The sequence below is a fragment of the Pyrus communis genome, chromosome 13, assembly GCF_963583255.1.
Source record: "Pyrus communis chromosome 13, drPyrComm1.1, whole genome shotgun sequence".
In the NCBI taxonomy this organism is placed as follows: Eukaryota; Viridiplantae; Streptophyta; class Magnoliopsida; order Rosales; family Rosaceae; genus Pyrus; species Pyrus communis.
Window position 1 is genome coordinate 224,135 of NC_084815.1, and position 15,067 is coordinate 239,201.

General features: G+C 34.4%; 1 protein-coding gene across 2 annotated transcripts; it reads right to left on the reverse strand.

The window, feature by feature from the left end:
* Window positions 1-3,421: 3,421 nt before the first annotated feature.
* On the reverse strand, window positions 3,422-6,759 carry LOC137713589 (glutamate dehydrogenase 1). Of its 2 annotated transcripts, XM_068452905.1 has the most exons (10): window positions 6,370-6,759; window positions 6,063-6,241; window positions 5,561-5,674; window positions 5,223-5,444; window positions 4,979-5,053; window positions 4,711-4,827; window positions 4,347-4,597; window positions 4,143-4,218; window positions 3,950-4,036; window positions 3,422-3,835 (listed from the first exon to the last, which is right to left on the reverse strand). In XM_068452905.1, exons 2-10 carry the CDS (start codon window positions 6,168-6,170, stop codon window positions 3,650-3,652), a joined length of 1,236 nt encoding a protein of 411 aa, XP_068309006.1. In that variant the 5' UTR covers window positions 6,171-6,241; window positions 6,370-6,759; the 3' UTR covers window positions 3,422-3,649. The 2 variants fall into 2 exon arrangements, with proteins under 2 accessions (XP_068309006.1, XP_068309007.1); XM_068452906.1 differs by lacking the exon at window positions 6,370-6,759 and having other exon boundaries at window positions 6,063-6,354.
* Between the last annotated feature and the right edge of the window lie 8,308 nt (window positions 6,760-15,067).

A 15,067-nucleotide genomic window follows, 5' to 3' on the forward strand; every position in this document is an offset into this window, starting at 1 on the left:
AGTGGTTCAAAGAGCTCCAAGAGCTTGATTCACCCATTTTATACTTTTCATGTAAAACTTCTTTCAAAAAGCTAAAACATCTTTCATTGTAAATCAATTAACCATAGGTAACAATCTTTTATCCCTTCTTTTGTTTTTTTGCTGCATTGTTTAAGTGGTGAATTGCATGGAAAATGGGGGAGGGGTACAATTTATTTAATTTGAGCAAAATAGTAGCATTTAAGCTTAGTTGGTTAGTGAGGATTAGAGTTAATAAGGCGTCCTCTGTCTATATCTGAAATCTGAAATCTGAAATCATTGAATGATGAATAAGGTTGTAGTGAGAGAAATTGAGAAAGTCAAGAAAAGACGATAGATGAAGCTACAAATATACGACAAACAATAATAATAGATAAATTCATCTACGTTGGTTTATTAAACTTCGTCAAGCAGGCCTTTTGCCTTAGTTGGGATTTCGTTTGGTACTTTCATACTAATTTCCATTGTTTATAATAGTTAACCAACTAAAAGTGCTTTCTTTTGATTATTTTCCAATATGTTTTAGCTAGTTGACAATCCTAACAGATTTACTTAGGCACCCATCAAATTGTGTATTATTTATACATGTACCTAAGATATAATGCTAGATATATTTTTATAGTTGTCTCATATTATATAAAAAAAATTATAAGTACTCTCTCTCTACATGAAAACTATCCATTTCATCATGCATTTTTTAGTTAAGCTACTATGTTTTTGTAATTGTTTTGACTGAGGAGGAGGAACAGAGGCTAAAGTACCTCCAATTTGTTCAAGAGGAACCTCATGCCGCAGTTTGCTTCACAAACCTTTACGGTTAGCTTCTATACAGTATGTTGTATGTTTGGGGATATCTCTACATCTTAATTTCTGCTCTCAGGTTGCTAAAAGTTTGTAATTTTACTTGCAACTTGATTATAAAAATGTAAAACAAAATCTGTACGTGATTTACAAATTTTTAGACGTTTTTCCAGTGTAAGTCATATGTTGCACATGCATGAAAACGGTACAAGTTGATTTGGTTTTGGACAGTAAACTTTTGAGTTTTACAACCCTTGCAAGGGGATTGTGACTCGAACAAATTTAGTGTTAAGGGGATACAGTTTGGTTCTCCTTAATACATAATATAACAAAGGCCTAGAAATTTTCCTTCAAGGAATATGCAAATTTTTCTTGCGCATCTTGGCCTGCAGTGTGTATGAAGGGGCATTAATGTGTGTTATTTGCATTGGTGCATTTGAGGGTGTGATTTCGTTCTTACTGCCTTTTTAGTGCATCTTTTTGTGCATGCCTGTTGTGATTAATACATTCAATCTTCGCAACGAAGCGCATACACATTTTCTAGTATGCTTTCATAAAAAGATCTTTCATCTTCCATTTTATTTAATTTCCTCCAATACCTCGCCCACTATCAAAAGGTAGATATTTTGAAATCTTTAGTGGACGAATGGTTTGAATTCAAGATACCATTAGGTTGGCTCACCACACCTTTAAATAGAACTCTGAAAAGAGTTGAAATCAATAACATAATTGTGATTTTGGTGAGTTCTTTTTTTCATGACTAAAGCGTTTGACGGAAGAAAAAAAAAAGTGAATACCTTTTGGTCAAAAGGAAATTTGCTGTTAGTGCTCTCCAAAGTTGTGAGAAATTTCTATATAGGAAATCAAGCACATTTTTTTTAGTCTCTCAATCTTCTGTTATCATGTCCGTTATTTTCGTTTAATTTATTGTTAGAAATAAAAAGAGATGTGTGAAATTCATTTCTTTTATAAATACCCTTCTTCATAGGAGTAACTTGCATTAAACGAATTCATTGTCACTGTAATATCTCAATCCAATAATATAATGTCATGCTTTTAACATTTTAAATGGTTAATGTGAATTACTTAAACAAGTAAACAACAACCACAAAGTGTACTCTTATTTACAGGCTTTGCCATTGTTTTCCCTGACAACACCAATCCCTCTCCCCTCCACCGCATACGCGGCTACGCCTCTTGCTAACAATCCCTCACTTCTTTGACTGTAAGGCCTCGTTTGATAAGAGGACTAAATGGGATATGACAATTCACTACAATGAACATATTTTAAAGGAAAAAATGGATGAAAACCTCTATATTTTGTTCAAGTTGAAAGTTACTCATGAATAAAAGATATACTATTAGTTCCCATAAAAATGGTTTAAAAGAGAGAATTTTTCTTCAATTGGACAAAATAAAGAAGTTGTCATTCATTTCTTTCTTGAAAGTATCTTCAAATGAGGCCTGAAAATGTCGTTTGTTTGTAATTAGGGCCTTAATATTCACCCATTTCATGGAAATGAAATCTACTGCTTAATTGTTCCTTAGCAAATACTTTTGTTCCTTATATATATAAAGAAGCCAAGACAATAAATCTCTCAAACAATCAGAACACAAGTACAAAGAAAAGGCCTTCTTAACTTTTAATTCATCGACTCTTTTCTTTGTCAAGGGATTTTCCAACCCTTGGACCATAAACCTTTCATCCCATACCAATCTCAATCTCAATCTTAGAGCAATCCGATGGCATTTCACACTTGATCAATATAGTTTTATTTGCTCATGTATTTACTTGATTGTAAGTTTCCAGTCCAGTTTATACATATTTCTTTTTGTGCAAGCTGTGTTTTCTTTGTTTATCTCCAAGCATTTCAATTGAATATAACCACTTTATATTCAATTCATATTCCAACAATTTTGTCATTTTTATAATATCTGCATGAGAAAAGTCACAAAGCAAAGAAAGAACCTAAACTTGAGTCTCTCTCAATCAATGACACAATCTTTTGGTTAGAAGTTAAATAGCGGAATTTCCATCATACATATCGTCTATTAGTGGAAACTAGTAGTGGCACGCTCGCTATCTTGAAATCCATGTTTATATAAATTTCCGGCCTACATGCAAGGCATATGCATGTGCAATTTATTTGTAGGCAATGTTCTAAAAAAGGGCCTAGGCGGTGGTGAGCCGAGGCGTTTTCTTGCAAATCAGTAGGAAAAATCGGATGGGCTCTAGGCGGCTTTTTTTATTTTTTTTTTTTGTTTTTATTTTTTATTAATGAAATTGAAAAAAAAAAAAAATCCTATCTAAGTCTAAGTGGTTTAAAATTGTGAACTTGTTGTACATGTGTCATCCTACAATACTCCTCACTATGGTTATATGGCATATGTGCTTAATGTGTTTTTTAATTTTGGACTTGTTGGATACTCTTTTTGCATTTTATCATTCTTTTATTATCTTAATTTATCCATGTATTTCATACAAGTATAATTTTTTGTAAGTGTCAATATGCACTTATTTACAAGATATACAAAAAATTTACCTAAATCCACCTGGACCGCCTAAGCGCTAGGCGGCAGCCCGCTGCCTGACTAGCACCTAGCGTTTTTTAGAACCTTGTTTGTAGGCGAAATTTATTTGTCGAACAAATACATATCTCATGATAAAGGGTCGAAGGGAAACATATTCATGCAACACACAAATACTACGAAACTAGTTGTGCTGAAGTTATTTCCATGCATCGTACGTACGGTAGCAAAATACCAAATCAGTAAAAACGAAATGGAGTCTCATGAGAGAGCCATCATCTTTATTCAAAGTGTCTCAGGCTCAGGCTTCCCACCCTCTGAGGACAGTCGCCCTTGCAACGCGGTTAACTCCGAGCGTGAAGGCTCCCATCCGGAGATCGCAGTTATGGGTTTTGCACATCTCCTTCACACCTTTGAAGCCTTTGGTCATGTAAGTCCTGAGCTCATTGTTCACCTTCTCTTCATCCCACAAGAATCCTTGAATGTTCTGCAATTTATGCACCACCAATTTAGTAGCATGAGATTAAAATAATAAACATGGCTATTGTATTGTAAAGTTAAAATGTATTGACAATATGTATGTGGTGTATATGATATATACCTGCACCCACTCAAGGTAACTAACAGTAACTCCTCCAGAGTTTGCATATATATCAGGAAGAATTACAACACCTTTCTTTGACAGGATCTGCAAAATAGAGGAAAGAATGTTCATTTTAACTAATTAAACATTACTGGTGTTTTAATTGTCCCCTTTCTAAATCTAATTGTCAAGCAATTAACGAAGCACCAACCTCATCAGCCTCAGGGTCAGTAGGATGATTAGCCGCTTCGATTATAAATTTAGCTTTTATGTCATTTGCGTTTTCCCTACATTCAAAAACAACAGTTGGATCATCATGGCTAGCCATATTAATTTCAGGATTTTCATTATGTTTCGAAAATCTTGATGTAGTTTTTGTACTGCTTAATAGAAATTAGAATTATGTAGTACGTACTTGTTGATGACACCTCCGAGGGCTGCTGGAATGAGAATGTCACAATCTTCAACCAAGATTGAGCTGGGTTCTATTGGATCCCCACCATGGAAGCCCTTGACTCCCCTGTTGTCTTTGACATGCTTGAGCAGGCTTGGAATGTCAAGTCCTTCGCTGTTCTTTAGGGCTCCAGTGATGTCACTCACTGCTACTATTTTGCCACCACCCTCATGGATTAGCTGGGCCGCCCACGAGCCTACATTCCCAAAACCCTGAAATCGATTTAGTTTAGCTTAGACAACAAGTTAAATCAATTGAAATCTAATCCAGGCTCAAGTCTCAGACTCTCAACCATATAAACTTTTTGTGTTCGGTAAAAGTCCACCTGTATAACAAACTGTTGTCCGGAGATGCTCTTTCCATACTCATTGAGTAATGCCTCTGTTGCAAAAAGTACTCCTCTTCCCGTTGCTGCATCTCTTCCTAGTGATCCACCAAGATCCTGATTAACAAAAAAAAATTACAGAATGTTACGCAATAAAAACAAACAAATTTTGTAGCACAGGTATGAACTATTGCAAGACAAGACTGCCATGAATCGAATAAAGGAGGACAATTTAACTGAAGTAACTTTTTTATTATGATTTACTTACAATAGGCTTTCCAGTCACTACTGCAGGTGAGTAGCCATGAAACTTTGAGTACTCGTCTAGTATCCATGCCATGGTCTGTTTAAACCAAAAAAAAAAAAAAAAGGAAAAAGATTGAGAGAAAAAAATGCTAAAATTCAGTCCAAAGTTTAGAAGACATTCAAGCTGATCAACTTGATTAATTAGCAGCTTCAGCTAGTGATCAAATCTCATGTAAAGAATTAATGAAAAATGTGCCATGCTCAACCTGTGGACCTGTCCCCATATCTGGTGCTGGAACATCGGTGTGGATTCCGATAAGATCGTGTATCTTTTGTGTGAATACTCTGGTAAGTCGTTCTAGTTCAGAAATACTCAACTTCCCTGGATCACATCCTATACCCCCTTTGGCACCACCATACGGGATGTTGGCTACCGCGGTCTTCCATGTCATGAGCTGTGCTAAAGCATTCACCTCATCTGGATCAACCTACATTTTCCGTAGATGGATCCATAACAGTTAGAGACACTTTTATGGCAACGAGTCTTGATACATGACAACCATTTGCATTTGTCGAAGTGAAACGTAACAAAGGATGCATATACCTCTGGGTGATATCTGATTCCTCCCTTCATAGGGCCTCTAGCATTGTCATGTTGAACCCTGAAGCCAACGAATGAAGCCAAACTGCCATCGTCTTTTGGTATAGTACATTCAACCTGCACCGAAATATATAGTTCAAAATCAATGAAAAGAGAAAACTCAAACTCTGTAAATAATCTTCTATATCCTCAAATTGTATCCTAGAATTAAAAATGCAGTTACACATGTGAAATATCTTCTGAAAATGCTGGAATTGAAACTGAAATATTCATGGCTAAAGCGTAAATGAAAATAGACAAACAGTTGGGAAATTTCTTTTAGTTTGATAAGAAATTTGGTGACAAGTTTGAGTCAACTATGTATTAAGGTTTAAACAAAAACAATCCATGAATGTTCTTGATGTTTCCCTGGATGTAAGAAAAATAACCACTTTAATTTTAGAGTGAAATCTACTAATAATTAAGACCAAGGGGTATACAGAAGGGAGATTATATGCATAATTACCTTGATTTCCCTAAATGGTATCAGTAAACTTTTCTCAAGCTTGGAGTCCAATCCCAAAAGCCGAGCAGCCAACTTAAAATTTCTGTTGGTTGCCACTAATGCATTCATCTTTGTTCCTTCTTCAACTGTCTGTCTCAGAAGCTAAAAGCTCAGCTATTTCAATTCGCTTCTCTAGCTAGCTATTATTAAGAATTATACGTCAATTTGCACTCTATAACAATTTTTCAAAGTAAATGACCATTAATGATAACATTTCAGTAACTTCAACCCCAGTCTGCATATTATATTATGTATAAAACAAACTTACCAAAAAAATAAAAATTGTGCCAGTACTTGCTGACGATTTGCTCTTACGAACATAGAACTGGTTCTCCAAACACACTCTGATTATTACAACATTTTATATATGTGTTGATTTCGGTGAAGAATTGTTTTGAAGTTCATGAAACTTAGCCAAGTAGTTATATTTTTCTGAAGGGATTAAAGTAATTGATTATTAAGGTTACTATTTTCACAGTTTCAACGATTTACAGTACATAATTAACTTTAAGTTTCTCACACTCATAATACTTGATTATGATCAATTGCACTAGGTATCTATAATTAAACAGCAGCACTAGTACAGTAAAGTGTCTAACCCACATTTGTCTTCACCTTTTTTGCCAATCTCCCGTATTCTAATTAAGCAACATCAATCATGCATAAGTACAAGTACAATATCTTTTCATTTTCCAAAAGTAAATAGTGACAAATCAAACAAAACAATGTGATAAACAAATTCATGTGGTGTAGACGACCTACCTGCGAATGTTTGCATATTGGAAAGTAAGTGACTTACTGATAATCACCTAAAAAGCATGATTCCATGCTCAGAAACTTCTAAGATCACTTTTATCTCCAAAGAAAAGAAAGAACACAAAGGAAAGATGAAAGAAATGGTTCTGAGATTTGCGGAAACAGAAGGATCAACAAGCCATATAACAGCAAGGTCACCCTTCAGCTTTTCAAGTGTGCAGTTCAAGCAAACTTTATACCTAGATATTTCTTCGTATATAATAAATAAATACTAGGTACGTATTCAAGACATGTGAATTAGCTTCTTAACACGTAATTCTCTAGCATGTGAATTAGCTTCAGTGTTTTCCTTTTCAACTTTTATTTTCCATTTCCATTTTCTTTGTTCAAGAAAAGGTGTCCCTTTTTTTATACGTCGACTCATTTGTTACGTGCTTGCAAGAAATATTACCCTTAAGCAAATTCAGTACGAAATTGGTATTGATGATGATAAAATCACGGGGGTTCCAAAACCAATACAGATCAATAGCCAAAGAATTGTAGTGGAATTTAGAGAGACAAGGAAGAATATATGTGTATGTGTAGATATATATACATAGAGACACTGACTAATTGAGAGAGAGAGAGGGAGAGAGACCAACAGGAGGAACCCGAAATGCAGCGGCAGCCAACACTGATCAATCGAGCTTATATGTTGTAGTTAAATGACTACTGAGAGAGTCGAATTTGAAGTGTGGATATAAATATATATAGATGTCGATAATGCATATATGAGTAAAACCGAGGGAATTGCGACAAAAGTAGAATCCAATTCTCTAGCTATTGCTACTATGGAATTCTTGAGAGTTGAGACTTATGTGCGCACATATATATATAGACACACACACACACGTGTGTGTGTAATTGTATATATAAAGAAGATAGTCATATCATTCTGAAAAGTGTAAGAGCTCGTTTGGAATTGTTTTTGGTGAAATTAATTTTGGATTCCAAAAACACTTTAAATACTTTTTGGAAGAAACACTTTAAATGCTTTGTGGAATAAGCACTTTAAATGCTTTATGGAATAAGCACTAGATATGTACTACTTGAAGGAAACACCAGATATGTACTTTTTGAAGGAAGCACTTAAATGCTTTTCCAAGGCACTTGGATTTTACTAAGGATTAATTTCAAAAATATTGTCACTAAAAACGCTTTTAATCATTTTAAAAGTACCTCCAAACGAGTTCTAAAGTGATGATGATGATGATTAATTCCATCTCACATGACAGGAATACGAATATATACGATGCTCCTACCCCTGTGGGATTTTGTACCACTTAGATTCCCACACACGATCACACTTGACACTGCCACCTTCCCATTCATTTCCACACATTATTCTTAAATATTCAGTATTACTCTAAGCAGGGTATAAAACAATGATGTGTGCATGAGGAGAGAGAGAGAGAGATGAGAAGTGAAATTACAGGAGACAAAGGGCGCATGCATATGCATCTATATATACGTGAAACTGAAAACTTGTTACATGGATGTTTTAGTTGGACTACTAATTAATTAAAAGCTCCCAAATTGACGAGCAATTAATTAGTGGCCCTTCGTAGTATTGCCCTCAGTCTGGTTCCGCACATGGTAGTGTTTGTAGTGCTCGGGTTTGAGACCGCCTAAAGAGATGCTAAAGAGACGCCTCTTAATTTGTGGGTGACTAGTGAAAACTGTTAGAGAATGAATTTCATATTAATTCCAATGGTCACACGTGTTCAATCTTATGTAAGGGGTATGTTGAAAATGAATCTCATGTTAGTGGGTGCAACGATTTTACATGTGCTTATGAGTCATTGGGCTACTTCCCTTATTGCCAATTAGTTTTATAGTGAAAGCCAAATTTTTTCTTTTTCATATTACTAGAGTAGGTTGTCCAACATGTGAAGCCCAATGGCCGCACGTGCTCCACCTCATGTGAGATGACATATTGAGAATGAATCCCAAATTAATGGGGGAAGGGACTTTACATGTACTTATAAGTAATTGGACTATTCTGTTTATTGCCAATTAATTTTACGGTGAAACCCTAACTTTTTTTAAAATCATTTAAGCATGCTGATGTGGTCGCATTACATATTAATAGCAACATTATACGTGTTATATATAACTTGTGTAGGTTCAACATGAAAACAACATTGCCACTCAGTACTACGGTCGGGTGATATTTCTCTTTACTTTTAAGTGAGAGGTTTTAGGTTTGAATCTCATGGATGACGAATTTGATACCAAATTAGATTGTCCATTGTGTGGTTTAACCGAACTCCTTATCCTCTTAATGTAAAATATATCATTGTACTAAAAAAAAAACATGCATATACCATTATTGGTATGCTACGTGGTGAGAGTGAGAGAGATTGATTTTCTTAAATCTTTGATTTTTCAGGTAATGTCAGCTGAAAGATACAAAACAAGGCAAGTTTCAAGCAATAAAGGAAACCATGATGCACATTATTCAAATCACGACAATTTAATGATCAAAAGAATCCCCTTCAAGTTGTTGGTCTAACCAATCAATTTCTTTAGTTAACAATGACCTTATGTAACTTTATTAATAATACTAACAATTTATTTCGACAAACAAAATTAAGACATATAATTATCAATGTTTTCAAGTATCAAATAGAGGTGAATCTTACATAAAAATGTGCATCGTACCATTATATATAGATCCGCCTATATTAAAAAATATGTCAACAAAGATATGATAATGTTGAGTGTCTAAATAAATTCACATTCATCATAATTTAGGTTAAAGTCATACAAGAGAAAAGAAATTTAATTGATCGACGTCTCATGGTGATGTTTGCTCGAATTTACGCCACGTTAACTGATTCCGCACCGTGGCATGGATTGGAGTGTCCCTTTGATTGAAATGTCTTCATCCCATATCATCAAGCAATGTCCGTCGTTATGTACTTAATCCCAACCTCTTCCTTTTCCTCCTATATCCAAAGAAAAGTGTTATTTACACACTCAATTTTGTCTTGCACACACTCTTGGTAATTTTTGTCCATTGATATTCTTCAATTCATTTGATCGGATGGTCGACAATTGAGAGGAATGTGTGAGAATTAAACATGTATGGATGTGTGAATAGTACTATCCTGCTCAAATTAGGGTTATTCATTATCCGCATGCATGCATGCATGCAAGATACATCTTCCCAAAATTTCCATTCATGTATTTCTCCAGATTCATGTGGTGACGAATGAAACCCGATCGAATGGTTAATGTCGTATACGAACATGTAGCGATTGATGGATTTTATTGGCTTCACCTATCATACTGGCACGTACCTTTATGATATAGGATGTAAATATCATAAACATCAAATTTTTAACTATATAGAGAGCGTAGATGGACTAGTATGCTGCTTACGGAAATAGAGATTGATGTTTCATACACATGACATGACGACAGATTAGGTTGAACGAGTTGGTATTTGACCTTATTTCATGCATGCACATGGCGTGAAATGGACATGTCTTGAAATTAATAAGAAAAATAAAAGGAGGAACACATTTTTATAATTTATTTTTAAATAATTGATATTATCTACATTAAGAGGTTGAGTAGTGAACTAAACTTCACAACGAGCTAGTCATAATTTGATTCAAATTCGCCTTTGGTTGCAAAAATCAAACCTACGACCTCTTACTTATAATGCGAAGAAGAATACTAATAAACTGTAGTACAAAGGCTTTCACAATAAATTTAACCCATAGATTAAGAACATAATAGAATCTTCAAAGGCTTTTTTTAATACAAAATTAAATCTTTAGAGTTCAATCCATATATACTTGAAACTTTGGGACACACATTCAAATATATGTATGCAATATTTTTTCAACAACACAACAAACTTTCGTAAATGAGATTTGAGTGTAGAATCTCTGTTAACAAGGTAGAGATATAGGCCACAAGGCTGAATATAATCATTGGCCAAAAGTTACTATACCAGATATTTGAATAGCTAAACTTCCGTTACTTCGAAATAGAATCTTGTTTTTCTCCTTTTATTTGTATATTTCAAAATGAACGGTGCTAGATGTGTTAATAATTATTTCAAAAAGTGAAGAAAAATAAAGTACTTGTTAAGGTTTTTTGTCGATTCTTTTCCCATGTGGAGTGGCTATTTTTTATTAATAGTCAATTAGTTTTAGAGTGAAATTTCAACTTTCATCATATGTATGTATTATTATTACAATATATTAACTCATATGTTGAGCCCAAATAGCTAAGGTATGTGCTCTCACGTCACCCAAGTACGTGTGACTTTCTATTTTAAAATCCTAAATAAAAACAAAACAAAATGTTCGAGCTAGGAAGACTAGACTAATTGCACTTAGTCGTTTGATTGATAATATAGATTAAAAGGGCATCAAAATGTTTGATTGTATGAGAAAGATTAGGTTTACCGCTAAGCTTACATGACACACCCTACGTTCCACAGGTAGGTCACAAATAACAAATGATTTGTATATAACTAGCTAGAGCTAAATATGACTCCTATTTAGATATAATTATATATATAAAAGATAGTTTACTTAAACTAGAGAGTTTTAACGAAACACTTTTGGTATTGTTCATTTTTAATGAAAAAACATATTTTTACCCTTCTCTGGTACTATTCACTACACTTTTATTTGTCATTTTTTTATTAAAACTAAAGTTTTTTTAGATTTTTCTTTAATTTTCCTAACCAAAAATTGTAAGGAGCGAATTCTACTCGATTGTGTGCATAACTCGTGTTCTAAAAAATAGCCTAGGCAGCGCCTAGCGGTGGTGACTCGAGGCGTTTTCTTGCAAATTGGTTGGAAAAATCAGCTGCGGGCTAGGCGGTTTTTTTTTTTTTTTTTTTTTTTTTTTTTTTTTTTTTTTTTGAAAAAAAAAAAAATCTTTTGTACATTACTATATAACCTTATTTTCCTCCTATTTTGCATTTTATGTGGTTTTAAATTGTGAACTTATTGTACATGTGTCATCCTACAATACTCCTCACTATGGTTATATGGCATATATGCTTAATGTGTTTTTAAATTTTGGACTTGTTGGATACTCTTTTTGCATTTTATCATTCTTTTATTATCTTATCCATGGATTTCATACAAGTATAATTTTTTGTAAGTGTCAATATGCACTTATTTACAAGATATACAAGAAATTTATCTAAATCCGCCTAGGCTGCCTAGGCGCTAGGTGCCAGCCTGCTGCCCGACTAGCGCCTAACGTTTTTTAGAACCTTGTGCATAACAAGCAGCACATCCGTTCTAACAAATGCGACTACTCCCACGACTGACCTAGGCAGAATTTAAACTTGAGACTTTATGCTAACCAAATTATAATTTTGTTGGGTTTTTTCCTCTCTTATTTCAATCCCCTCTTGATTGTCATAGATTATTAGTATGGATATCTCATTTCATTACAGAATTAACAAAGAAAAAGAGTATTTATTTATTTTTATTTTTTTGAACAAATGATATTATCTACACTTAGAGGAGGAGAGTGAGCTTTAGCCTTACAATAAGCTAGCAATAATGTGGTTCAAATTCGTCTTTGGTGAGAATTGAACGTAAGACCTCTCACTTATAAGTGAATAAGAAGACTATAATCTTATTTTGTTCTTAATATATTATGGACAAGTCAAAAAGCTAAAGTGGTTGTTGTTATACTGGGGTATAATAAAGCATTAGGATGAGGGGAATGAAGTGCTTTTGTTTTTGCTTACAAAGAAGGCATGAAATTAAGTGAAGCCAATAGAATGGAGGCCGAGGGTCAAAAGGTTGGATTCCATCATTCCACTACGTAACGTAATACGCCAAAGAGATAAAAACAAGACACAAAAGAAGCATTGCATTACCATTCCCACTAAGCCCTGTAACCCTACCTGGCTTTATCTCTACATCCAAAGAAGCTTGCTGCTTACGTAAATTCTGTGTAGTGGAGCCTGTGCATTTATTCGTAATTTGTTCTATCATGCGCATAAAAAGTGATCACTCTCCGATGTTACGGATAAATTAGAATTTCGTTCTTATAAATTGTCAGAAAATGACTTCTACATTTTTTTTTCTTGGTAATGTCAAAAATGCGTATACAATGTGAATAGCAAATATATAGCAAAAGAAAATACAGATTGATTGGTGTTTAATTCCCATGATCATTTGGGGTCAAAATTAGGGAATTTGTTCCCCATTTCACTTGTGATTTACTAAGTCAGAACCTATTTATATACAACAAAGTTGATCGAATAAAACCCCAACTCTTGCACTTGTTGGCCAAATAAGTGTTTCTCTTTTTATCTTTAAATTTTCGAATTTGCGAATGAAACCGAAAAAGTTAATAAGAAAATTACAAAATAACCTTAAAAGAGTAATTTGATAAGAAAGCTAAAGAAGTACGTAAGGATTAGAGATGAGAATTGACATAATTAATGGTTCGGATTCACAATTTAACTATAACAACTTTCTGATAAGAAAACATCACATAGTTAGACATGTATCTACTAACGACTAATGAATGGATGGTAGATATAGAATGGGGCCAAAATATTGGTGACGATCATGGAAATTATGGAATCACTAGTGATAAAGAATCTTTGATGGAAATCAATATCAGAGTTTACCACCCGCACAGGAGGATATAGATTCCATCCATTTGGAGTAGCACTTAAGATTCTTTTTACTAATCAACAAGTGACGTCGTCCTTTACACTGACGGAGACCCGACCGGCTTAATCATTCAAAAGTTAAAGAACAAAATATTCAATGCAAATGAGATTGATCATCTACTTAACGTAGTTATTCATCATTAGCTTATCCCATGAATCAAATATTAATGGGTATTCGGATTCCTTGGCAGTTGTATGAAGTCCTTCATATGTACTATATGTATTATTTGGGAATATTTTTGCTCATTACTTTTAAGTGATGGTAATACTCATCATTCTATTTATCAATGTTATATGATATAAATTACAAACTATATATAGTGGATAGACACACAAATTTAAACTCATTGAATCGTGATAAATAGAATGATGAGCAAAAATGCACATGTATTACTTAGCATGGTGGTAGACCTAACTACTCAATCATATGGATGACGTGGTACGCCTAAGCGTGTGTAGAACTTTTAACATGCTATCCACTCAAACAAACGAGTCACTTAGTACTACGGTCTAGTAATATTTATTTTCACATGTAAATGAGATGGCTTAGGTTTGATTCTCATCAAATGTGAATTTGAACTACATTTATTGTTAGCCCATTATGAGGCTTTGCCCACCCCCTTCTCCTTCATATAGATAATATTGTTTGTTAAAAAAAAAGGAAAATTTTTCTCTAATGCACATCTTAAATACACATATCAATAGTAGCCATAAGATTACAATTGACGGACAAGATGAAAACTTTGCTTTAAAATATAACTGGGTCTAAGAAACCTGAAATTGAAACCATACATAGTTCTGCAGTGGCGGATGCACAGAGGGTGGTCCTAGGGACATCCGTAGTTCGAGAAATATACATGTGTAGAGCTTCTAAGGACCCTCGAATGTTTGGTAGGTCATTTTTGTGCCTACCAAGTGTTTAACGAAATGCCTCTCGCAGGTTGCATCGATAACACTTGACAAATTCTCTCAATAGCACTCATCAAATTACTTCGACATATATGTCAATATAATGTTGACATGTGCGCAACTTGGTTTGAATGACAACGACAAATCTACCAAGTGTTTGACGAAATGCCTCACGGAATAAATTGAATTGTTTTTACACGCTTCGCACTTTGTTTCTATCTAAAAAACTTAGACGTTTAACATGGGGACCCCCTAAGATTCAAATCCTGGATCTATCACTATTGTCATAGTCTTATGTCATTTCTTAATCTATCAATTCCCTTAGACACCTCTCTCCCCTCAACCGAGTAAACCTCCATTGCGATGGGCCACCCTTCCGCCACCAGAGGCCGCACTTCTCTCTCCACCCCTTCCGCCACCAGAGGCCGCACTTCTCTCTCCACACTAATGGTTTTGCTCTAACTCAAATTCCTAGAAACCACACAATATGTGACCAATTCCTACCCCTCACACTCTTCCTAAAAGGGTCTTTTGTTGTGGATTATTTTGTATCCGATACTTTATCAAATACGATACTTGTCGGATG

Coding starts and splice junctions, on each gene's coding strand:
- LOC137713589 (XM_068452905.1), bottom strand. CDS start 6,170: ATGAATGCATTAGTGGCAACCAACAGAAATTTTAAGTTGGCTGCTCGG. Junction 4,598..4,710: donor GACAACAGTTTGTTATACAG/GTGGACTTTTAC, acceptor AATCGATTTCAG/GGTTTTGGGAATGTAGGCTC. Junction 4,037..4,142: donor CTGACCCTGAGGCTGATGAG/GTTGGTGCTTCG, acceptor TCTATTTTGCAG/ATCCTGTCAAAGAAAGGTGT.